This window comes from Myotis yumanensis, unplaced genomic scaffold (genome assembly GCF_028538775.1).
Source record: "Myotis yumanensis isolate MYYU_CA2020_CCGP unplaced genomic scaffold, mMyoYum1.0.hap1 SCAF_7, whole genome shotgun sequence".
In the NCBI taxonomy this organism is placed as follows: domain Eukaryota; kingdom Metazoa; phylum Chordata; class Mammalia; order Chiroptera; family Vespertilionidae; genus Myotis; species Myotis yumanensis.
In genome coordinates, this window is record NW_027223758.1 from 19,789,007 (window position 1) to 19,800,568 (window position 11,562).

General features: G+C 40.7%; 1 protein-coding gene across 2 annotated transcripts in view; it reads left to right on the plus strand.

Annotated features, from left to right (window-relative positions):
- KIF16B (kinesin family member 16B) overlaps nucleotides 1-11,562 on the plus strand; it is a 285,893-nt gene that overhangs the window by 249,841 nt on the left and 24,490 nt on the right. For both annotated transcript variants that reach the window (XM_070419883.1, XM_070419884.1), the window contains one exon: nucleotides 2,645-2,728. In XM_070419883.1, coding sequence (XP_070275984.1) covers nucleotides 2,645-2,728 — 84 coding nt within the window. The remainder of the gene's footprint in view (nucleotides 1-2,644; nucleotides 2,729-11,562) is intronic.

An 11,562-nucleotide genomic window follows, 5' to 3' on the forward strand; every position in this document is an offset into this window, starting at 1 on the left:
TGACTTCAGGTAACATTAAATGGGGACTATAATGTAATCAAAGATACTTTGAACAGAGTGAAAGGGAAAATTACTCTTAATAAGAAAAAGATAGATTGCTGAATAAAAAATGGGCAAGAGTTGGACACTTCCCTAAAATGACCAACCAATTGGTCAATGAGCATGTGAAAAGATTCTCGACATCTTTAGTCCTTAGAGCAAAGCAAATTGGAACCACCATAGAAATCACCGCATACCCCAGAATTACTAAAAGGAAAAAGACCACAGTGCCAAGTATAGGGGGGGTTCTGGAGCACCTGGGTCTCTCAGTCACTGCTGGTGGGAGGTCCCTTAGTAAAACCGCTTTGGAAAACCATTTGATAATTTCAGATACAACCAAACACGTGCATACCATGCAACCCAGCACTTTTACTCCTAAGGGTATATGTTCATTAGAAGACTTAAAGGAAATTGTTTATAGTAGCACAATTCATTCATTACTGAATCCAAAAGCCCAATAACAAGAGAGTGAACAAACAAATGGTGGAATATTCAGAAGATGGAATACTGTGCAACCACAGAATGAGCAAACTATGGCAACTCGTCACAACATGGATGGATCTCACACCCATGAGGTAGAGCGATGTAGACAGTTCATGCTGTGTGGTACTGATGCCGGAGAAATTAATGGGCTGATTTCACAGACAAGAGTTTGGAATGAGGTGGAGGTTCTTGGAGTGCTGCTGAAATAAGCATTTTCAGAAGCCTCCATAGAAGGATGGGATGTGGGAGATTTTATTGGTGTGGAGTTACATTTCTCAGCTTCCAAAGACCCTGCACCGTAAGCCAGTCCTGGAAAAGATGCAGCTGGGAGTTCAGCAGAGCCAGAAACAAGGCCAGTACCCAGACCTTCCTGTCCATGTTGCGGCCAGGTGTGGTTCAGCATCCAGGCCCTACGCCATGTGGGCACAAGAGAGAGCATCCCCCAGCCATGGGAGTTCCAGGAGGGAGACGAGGGAGAGAGCTTCTGTTGTTTGAAAGTTTACATATTCAGGTTTGGAAAACTTGCAGTGTCCATACCCATTGTGGCCACTGACTTGCTTTCAGCTTTTGGTGTGATTGACAGGAAGGCACCTTCCCAGTTCACTCAGACCTTTACTAGGCATGCGTTTTTCTGGTCTTCCCTTTCCTCCTTTCCTGTTAAATAATAACTAGGTTAATTTGATGGCATCATATACATGAAATTCAAAAATAGGTAAAACTAAACCAAGCTGTTGGAAATCACTCAACCTTTGTAGAGGATGGGAGGGAACGTTGGAAGGGAGCCTGTAGGGGTTTCTGGGGTGCTAGGTATGTTCTGTTTCTCCATTAGTATATTGAGATGTTGAAAATTCACCAAGTTGTTCACGTAGGATATGTGCATTTTGCTATATGTATATGCTACTTTAATACTAAATTTTTGAAGTACTGTATGTATAAATGCTATTTCTTAAGTTTTAACTCCTGCCGAACCGGTTTGGCTCAGTGGATAGAGCCTCGGCCTGTGGACTGAAAGGTCCCAGGTTTGATTCCGGTCAAGGGCATGTACCTGGGTTGCGGGCACATCCCCAGTAGGAGATGTGCAGGAGGCAGCTGATCGATGTTTCTCTCTCATCGATGTTTCTGACTCTCTATCTCTCTCCCTTCCTCTCTGTAAAAAATCAATAAAATATATTTAAAAAAAAAAAGTTTTAACTCCTGCTGTGGCAATATAAATTTCAACCAACTAGGGGATTTGCATATGTATAAAATAGGAATTTTATGGCATACTTTGGATCTATATTGTGGGAGAAAGGTTATTGATTTTTTTTTAAATAATGCTTCATTGGACTCTCAATTTGTCTGAACCTCATAAGGTGAGGAAGGAAAGAAATGGTGAATTCCATGAACACCAATAGTTATGTTGCTTAGCCTTCATTCAACCAAAGCAACACTGACTAGTCTTATTTTTACCAGATTATAGAATTTTTCTTGTCTCAGAATCTAAAATAAAACTTAGCTTTTTATTATGATTTTTATGCCATCAAGAAGAAAAGCATAAGGAAAATAACTATGAAATTATAAGACTTAGCTAAAACAAATCCTCAACTTTATTCTTTAGGAAACGAGGCAAGAAGATTCTAAGAGAAGTCCCCTTTTCACAGAGGCAGTCTTCATTTGCAGTCGTAGTTGAAAAAAAGACAGCATGGGATGTTTAAGAACCCTTAGCAATGGTCCAAGAACTATTGCACAAAATGTTCAGGTAGTGTGCAAGCTGAGTTTCCCAGTTCTCATCGCAGCACAAAAATAATTGAATTCTAGTTTAATGGGAGGAAAAAACACACAAACGTACGTTTTAAAAATAAAAATTGTGAAACACCATCTGGCAAAGAGACTACCTAATGTCTGAGACAAAACATTGAGACTCGTGTCTGCCCTTCCTTGGAGTCCCCCTGGTCCTGCCTTCTCGTCTGACCGCTGTGGAAGCTTGCCTCATCTGCTTAGGCCACACAGACAACTAGTGGCAAAGCAAGGCAGGGCCTCCCATCTTTTCACCCCATAATAGACATTCCAAGTGATAGGTTAATAATGGCCCAGGGATCACAAGTGTGATATTAATGCATCTCTTGTAAAATATGTATTTCAGCTTGCTACCCTTGAATTCCCTCCAAAGAAACTATTTGGAAACAAGGACGAACGTGTGATTGCTGAGAGGCGGAGTCACTTAGAGGTAACAGAATGAAGCTTTTCCTTCTCTGTGTAGAAAATGTTCCCTCTGATTGACAGTGAGCATTATTCCTGTTAAACACAATTACCTTGTTCGTGAGTGTGAAGGTGCTGCTTCATTGACACAGAAGATGGCAGCAGCAGATTATAAACTAATGATATCAGTTTATTTAAAACATAAGCCCTTGTCCCCCTATGGTCTAGCAGAACGTTTTTCTGGTTTTTAAGGAGATACTTATATTGCAAGGGTTAGAAAGCAGGTTGTGGGTGAGAACTAAATATTCACTATAGACAGATGGTATGTAATACAAGATGAGGGTATGAAGTTTGCTGCAAAAAAAAAAAAACACACACACAAAAAACCAGCCCTGGAATTAATTAACTGAATATAGTATTGCATCATTACTTTTTCAAGATAGTTGGAAGCAAAAAGACACATACCTATTTTAGTCATGGTTAGGTTTTGTTTGATTTATTTTTAACTTAGTCTTTTGAGCCAGCTACCTGTAGAACTTTGGTTCAAGACAATTTGTTTTCTGATGGTCTCACTGCCGATACACACACTGGACGGCTTTATATGGTTTATATGGTATGTATTTCATTTCAGGATAGAGTTGCTTCCTTGCTTGGGACTGGATGCTAATGCAGAGTGTGTGCTGAGGCATAGTCACAGGCAGTCCTAGGTTGTTGGCTACTCTCTTGTCGCTGTGAGCCACTGAGACAAGACAGTATAAGGTTACAAATAGCTCAGTACAATGTGTCCACAAGCTGTCAGAGGGTGTCTTAAAGTCCCCTTTGCTACTTCCTTAAGAGGAATAATGATAAGACCTATTGCAGATAAACTCAAATAAGAGAAGGCCCAAGAGAGTCCTTTTGAATTGTAAAGTGCCACATAAAAATTAGGTATTATTCTCATTCCCAGTGGCAGCCAGTTTGAAATGGTTGCCCAGGGGGGTGTACCTAATGCCAGTGAGCCAAGGACTGAGGAAACTTCCAGAGGCTGGAGATTCCAGTGAGAGCGAATGGGGCAAGTGGGGAACATGGAGACCTTGAGGACGGAGATTGCAGTCCATGAGGGGCATCTTGGAGTTTTGAGATCCTCTATACTGAGCTGCTCTGAGAAAGGATGAGTTTCAGGCTGTGGCCATGCTCACAGGAGGTATTTGAGTTAAGCCATAGAGTTACACGTTTGAAGGGGTCCAGGAACAACTGAGGCTGAGCTCTGGGTGGGGCATTGCAGGCTTCTAAAGTCATCCCATGAGGTGGCCTGACCCTGTTATCCAACTGAAGAATTTGCCTTCCAGGGAACGATTATCATGGTGAGCCTGTTTGATCAAGTTCTCTTCAAGGTTTATTGTATCATCCAAGAAATTTAAAAATAACAGTAGACCTAGTGATGATTCTCCCTACCTAGCCTAGCCCTTACCGGCCTCAGTGATCTAGACTTGTTTTTAGTGAACATAAGAAGAATGATGGTATATAAAACAAGTTTATAAACAACAGCAAAGAGACTGTCATTCCTAGCTACTCGGGGCTCCGTGAAATTCACATGGTTTCTGGCTCTGCCACAATAGTGTGGGCATTTTTTGTGCTGTGCTTCTGTGAGCATAGCTTGCAGTGACTTTTCTCTTTTCATTCCACCTTCTGGAGTCAGAGCAAAGTTCAGGGCCATCTTTCATTCCTGATACCTCCTTTGTTCTCCTAGTATCTCCTACTTAAATTCTAAGCCATCAGCAGTTGATGGACAGAGTTCTATGTTAATGTCTCTACCGGTACAGGTCCCTCTGTAACCTGTAACTATTATTTACCTGTGGTATTAGCCTTTATCGAATGGATCTCACACCTAGTAGAAATAGACACATTTTAAATTAAATGTATTTCATCTCAGGTTGATAGTTAAACCTTAGCATATTATGTTTATTTTTAAAAAATATATTCTTATTGATTTCAGAGAGGAAGGGAGAGGGAGAGAGAGAGAGAAATATCAATGATGAGAGAGAGTCATTGATTAGCTGCCTCCTGCATGCCCCCACTGGGGACCGAGCCCACAACCTGGGCATGTGCCTGATTGGGAATTGAACTGTGACCTCCTGGTTCATAGGTAGATGCTCAACCACTGAGCCATACCAGCTGGGCTATGGTTATTTTCAAGGAGAAAGCATAATTCAGCTTCACTTTAATGGAAAATTGATCTGAAGTTCTTGGATTAATTTCCTGCTATTGTTCTTTTCTTTTCTTTTTTGTAATCTAACATTGGAAATCGCTGTTTCAGTACATTTTTATGTGAAAATTAACAAAATTACTTTTCTTGAACTTCCTATTTGACTTAATTTATTGTATGTTTATTTAATTCCTACTATATGCTGAAGACAGTACTTGGTGTTATATGGAATATAAATGAGACATTGCTTTTCCTCTAAGAACATATGTTTAAATTCCTAAATGATATTATCTAGAGGTTTAATACATAAACACGTACAGAAATGTGGATTTTATTAGAACACATTTGCACTGGTACACAGCAGTCTACGTAGTGTGCTCAAAAGGAATTACCTGGCAATTTTTAAAATCCAGAAGTGCAACGTTATAAGCCTCCTAACCTTGAGCCACCTGTATAAAGCAGTGTTTTGAGCAAGCATTCAGTTTTTTAATCGTCTTTGCTATTAAAATATTTCCAAGATTTTGACCTTGTGTTTGAGCTTATCACCAAAAAGTATAAAATGTTTCCACAATAATGACACATACCATGTTTGTACTTTCCAAGTTATATAAATTAAATCTGTTAAAATAACTTGTAAAAATGATGGGTAGTAGCAGAACTTTCCACGCCATTAGATATTGTGGAGATTAATTTTCTTGCCTTAGAGAGAAGAATATTACTTGTATATGTGGCGTGGCAGAGGTGCTGGTAGCAGTGTGGGGACACAAGGCCTATAGCATTGAACTATTGCACCATAAAAGGCAGGAGGAGTGAGAACATGATGTAAATGAAGGAGCACAGATTGGATTAACTGGTATCAGCTCCACCCAAAGTTATTGGGCCAACTTTATACCTGGAGCCAGTTATTCCAGAATCTGGCCTGTTATTGATTTACTTCTCATGCTCAAATCAAAGATTCATGCCTTAGAGTTTTTGAAGGTTTCTAATGTGGTCGGATCTTCCTCTGGCTGCCAACATGGCCTGCTGAGCCATTCACTGCAAGTGTGCAGGTCACGGGCACATCCTGCCGCCAGGCAGTCAGAGGACCTTGACAGCCACACTCCCCAGGTGTGACAGCCTTTCTTGTAACCCAGACAACAGCCCGGAAGACAGAGGTCAGCAGATGAGGCTGTGGAGGTAACAGGAAAAGAATACATCAGACTCTGCCTCATGAGTTATTTTGAGCAGAAAGGTGCTTTTTACCGTATTTGGTGACAGATACCATTACTATTAATTAAGTGGAACCGTAAGAAACTATCAGTGTATGTCAAAATGGCAGCATATTGGCAATTTCATATGCTTCCACTTAATACTGCTACCATCTCACATTTACTAGGTGGTCCCTCAGTGCCAGGCATGAGCAAAACGTGTCATGTGACATGTCATTTGCTCCTCCCAACTAGCTCCTGAGGTGAGTTGTATTATCTCCATTTTTTTTTTTTAATATATTTTATTGATTTTTTACAGAGAAGAAGGGAGAGAGATAGTTAGAAACATCGATGGGAGAGAAACATCGATCAGCTGCCTCCTGCACATCTCCCACTGGGGATGTGCCCGCAACCCAGGTACATGCCCTTGACCAGAATCGAACCTGGGACCCTTCAGTCCGCAGGCTGACGCTCTATCCACTGAGCCAAACTGGTCTCGGCGTATTATCTCCATTTTACAGGTGAGGAAATTAAGTCTTGGGGAGGGTAAGGAAGATTCATATAGGTTGTAAGTGGCAAATCCTCGGGTCATACCAGGGTGTCTTGCAGAGCGAGCCCCTTCTCTTACTCATCAGCACACTCTAAGTGTGCAATGCAGTTGGGTCTTCCTGCAAAGAAATGCTTCTTTTGAAAAAACATCCTCTTCCAGCATTATCACCATTCACTGTTACCCAGGAGCCATTGCCTGATTATTGATTCTTAAATACTGTTCATTCATTCAGCAACCATTGAGCACCTCTTCTGGGCCAAGTAGCATCTACTACTAGAACTGAAGAAACTGGAGCAGCACCACATCCTGTCTCCTACCTTCTAACTGGTTGTGGCTGAAGGGATGGCCTTTCCTTACAGTCATATCATTTTTGTTTAAAGAAACATCTTTGTTATCATTGTGGATTTTTAAATATTCACTTCATGGCTCATTCGAGGTTCTGAATCTCAATTGCTTATGGCTTTGTTAATTTTTAAAGCATATCTTTATGCTTGGTGTCACATTATTTCTATGCAAATTTATTTCCTATCTGAATTACTAAAAAATCTCTAGGAAGTTTTCTTGAAAGTACTAGAACACACTGCCACCCTAGGCCACTTTTTTTTTCTTTCCCATTTTCTTTTTTATTCTTTTTAAAGTTTTTCATTGATTTTTTTAAAGAACGAGGGATAGAGAGATGAAAACATCGACAAGAGAGAAACATCAATTGGCTGCCTCCTGCATGCCCCTACTGGTGATTGAGCCCCAAACCTGGGCATGTGCCCAGGAATTGAACCAGGGACCTCTCGGTTCATGGGTTAACATTCAACCATTGAGCCACACTGGCCAGGCTTCTTTTCCATTTTCATCTCATGAGCTAAAGCATTGTTAAAATGGTAAAAAGTGATGTGATAGCCAAGAGTTTGGGCCTTGAAGCAGAGCATTCTGGTCTTGAATTCTGTTTCTGCTCCTTTGCAATTATTTACTGTCCCTGCTTCAGTTTCCTTACTTGTAAAATGAGCATCAGTTACACCACCACCTTCTAGAGTTGACCTGAGTTTTCAGTGAGATCAGGTGCATAACATGGAATCTGGTACAGAGAAAATCACTCAAAAATGGTAGGTGGTAAGGTGGTGATAGTGGAGACCTGGGAATGGTGGGTGTGATGACAGCAGTGAGGGAGCTTCGTGAGCCAAGGAAGAGTGAGGGACCCACCCACCAGCCACACAAAGTGTAACAATGTGCTTCTCAGTTGGGCATATCAGTTTTGGGAGGCAAAGACATAACGCATGAGTATTCTTATTCATGGTGACTTCTGGAAGATACCAGGAATCTCTTGTTCTATGACCAGCCTTTAGTCAGCCTATAAAACTAGAACCTGAAAAGTAGAAACACTTCCTGGTAATTTTAGCAAGGTCAAGCTTTTGTTCATGGTAGCAAAGATCAGAGGCACAGAATCGTCATGAAGTGAGCATAATTTCTCCGCATTTACGATTCACAGCCTGTTAATTCTCTTTGCATGTATCCCAGGTCATTGACTGCAAGACTGTCTACTATGGAGCCCCCAACTCCCCTGGAGAAAAATAGAAACATGGCCATGGCTTTCAGCAAAGACCCCCCCACAAATACACCGTTTTTAAAGAGTGTTAGGTTTATTGACTCACGGGACTAAGGGAGAACCACATACCATGGGAAGCAGAGGGACATCTCAGTAAGAAGGTCTTACAAAAAGTTATGATAGGATTTGGGCTTGTTTTCGTGATGTTGGGAAGAGTACAAGGAAGTGGGGCTTTGTTCGGGACTGGCTGTTTGGCTAATTCTGAGGCTGAGTGTTTTAATAATTCTTACATAGAAGGCAGAAAGAACAGAGTGAGGTTAACACTATGATTCATTTTTAAAGAGGAGCAGTCACATTAGCCAGGATGGAGAGATATCTGATTATATTCATTGTTTGTTCAGTGTTCATATTTTGTCTGTGTTCAGACTTGATTATTCTGTGGTCTTTTTTATTTTTTGTGGGGTTTTTTTGCTTGTTTTTATCATGCTTCTTTGAAATCGTTTAAGGACCAGGAGGACACTGTGGCTGAGCTGGGAGCACCAGTGCAGCCCTGGCTGCTCTTTTTCCCTTTTCTTACAATAAAAGGATGCCCAGCGTCTATAGATATCATTCTTTATCATGGGAACAATGAAAAAAATGAAATGAAGAGTTGTTTTCAAAATAAAGTATCGATGGTTCAAATGCCTCATCTAACAAATGCAGGTATTAGTAGAGGGTGTCAGTGTTGACATATCTCTACCACCCACCCCCACCCTACAGCCAGAAGTCATTTTTTTGGCTTGAGTGCCTGTAACACGTACAGTCTAGCTTTTCTGGTTAACAAGTGTCTCATTCTGCTTTAGTTTTATATCACTTTCAAACCTTAAATTTCCAACAATAGAATCATTTGATTTAGACATTTTATAAGTTGAGCCCTTTCAGTTTCAAAGTTAATTTCAGGAAGTAAAATTCTTTGCGTTTTTTCATTCATTTGGCTGTATGAAAGATATCTAGCAATTCTATGCTTAATTTAACATCGTATCTACTCTCTGCTGATATTACAAAATGGGTAATGGTAGAACCATTAGCAAACAGTCAGAGCTTCAAGAAATACTTCACAGAAAGAAGCCAACATTTACTTCCTCATTCATGCCCCCCCCCCCCCCCCCCCCCGTTATCTGGTTATTTATCTTAGCAGGGATCACTCCATAATCACCAGTGTCAGTAGCAAAGCACTTGCTAAAGAAGTCATGTGACTGCAGGTAAGTTAGAGAAGACTGAACTGTAATTTGGGGGCTGTCCCATCTCATTGCTTCATGGAGTCAGAGGGGCTGAAAATGCTGTGATCCCCGGGCTAACATTGGGAAGGAGACAGGAAACTCGGTGTAGGACTGGACCAATGCGGAAGGTTCTAGAGTGAGACCTGAGTGTGAACCCCGCTCTATGATACACCAGTGTATGTGTCACCTTAGCAAGTTGCTTCCCTCCCTAAACTTCAGCTCTTTACTTATTAAATGACAGAAATAATACCTACTGTGTACAGTTGTTGGAATTACATGAGAAACCATACATACTATACCGGAGTATACTTTTAAAATTAAACATTTAAAGTCCTAATTAATGCAGTAAGACAAGAAGAAGAAATAAAAGGTATACTGATTGATAAGGAAGAATTAAAACTGTCTTGTTTGCAGGTTACATGATTGTCTATATAGAAAATATAAAATAATTGACAAAAAAAACTTCCTAGAACTCAAGATCACAGGGCACAAGGTTATAATCACTTTCTTATATAACAACTAGAGGCCCAGTGCATGAAATTTGTGTACGGGGGAGTGGGGGAGGTCCCTCAGCCCGGCCTGCACCCTCTCCAGTCCAGGACCACTCAGGAGATGTCCCACTGCTGGTTCAGGAATCGGGCCTAAACCAGCAGTCAGACATTCCTCTCACAATCTGGGACTGCTGGTTCCTAACCACTCACCTGCCTGCCTGCCTGATGCCCCTAACTGCTCCCCTGCCTGCCTGATCCCACCTAACCACATCTGCTGGCCTGCCAGATTGCCCCTAACTGCTCCCCTGCCAGCCTGATCGCCCCTAACTGCTCCCAGCTGCCAGCCTAATCCCCCTAACTGCTATTCCCTGCTGGCCCGATCGCCCTAACTGCTCTCCCCTGCCATCCTGATCCCCCTAACTGCTCTCCCCTGCTGGCCTGATCCCCCTAACCACCTCTGCCTCGGCCCTGCCACCGTGGCTTTGTCCAGAAGGACACCTGGAAAATCGTCTGGAAGATGTTCAGTCTGATTAGCATAGTACCCTTTTATTAGTATAGATAACGAACAAGTGGAATTTGAAATGAAAAGAACACTACAGTCTAATATTAGCACCCTCAAAAATAAGTAAAATCTAATAAAATATGTATAAGCTCTATATAAGGCAAACTATAAAACTATTGAAAAAAAGAACTAAGTAAATTAACAGATATTACATATTTATGGATAGGAAGACTGAATATTGTCAAGATGACAGCTCTTCCCAACTTGATCTGTAGATTCATTACGATCACAATAACAATCCCAGCAGATTATTTTATGAATATGGGCAAGCTAAACTTTATACAGAAAGTCAAAAGACCCAGAATAGTCAAGAATATTGAAGGAGAAGAACAAAGTTGGAGGACTGGCACTACCCAATTTTAAGACTTATTGTAAAGCCACAGTAATCTAGACAGTGTGTTATTGTCCAACAAACAGACAAATCAATGGAACAAAATAGGAAGCCCACAAATAGACCCACATAAATATAGTCATCTGATCTTTGACAGAGGAGCAAAGGCAATACAATGGAGCAAAGATAATCTTTTCAATAAATGGTGCTAGAAAAAGAAAAGGATTTAGACTTAGACCTTACTCACTTCACAAAAAGGAACTCAAAATGGATCATAGACCTAAATGTAAACACAAAACTATAAAACTAGAAGATAACATAGGAGAAAACCTAGATGACCTTGGGTATGGTGATGACTTTTTAGATATAACATTAAAGGTATGACCCATGGAAGAGATCATTGATAAGCTTGACAAGTAAAATTGGAAATTTCTGCTCTACAAAAGACAATGACGAGAGAACGAGAAGACCAACCACAATCTGGGGAAACCATATTTGCAAAAGACACATCTGATAAATGACTCTTATCCAGAATGTGCAATGAACTCTAAAACCTCAAAACTAAGAAAATAAAAAACCCAATTTAAAAATGGGCAGAAGACCCGAACAGACACATTACCAAAGAAGGTACACAGATGACAAATAAGCATACAAAAGGATACTCATCAACTTCATATGTCATTAGGGAACTTCAAATTGAAATAACAGTGAGATACCTCTCCACACCTATTAGAACAGCCAAATCCAAAATTCTAAGGTC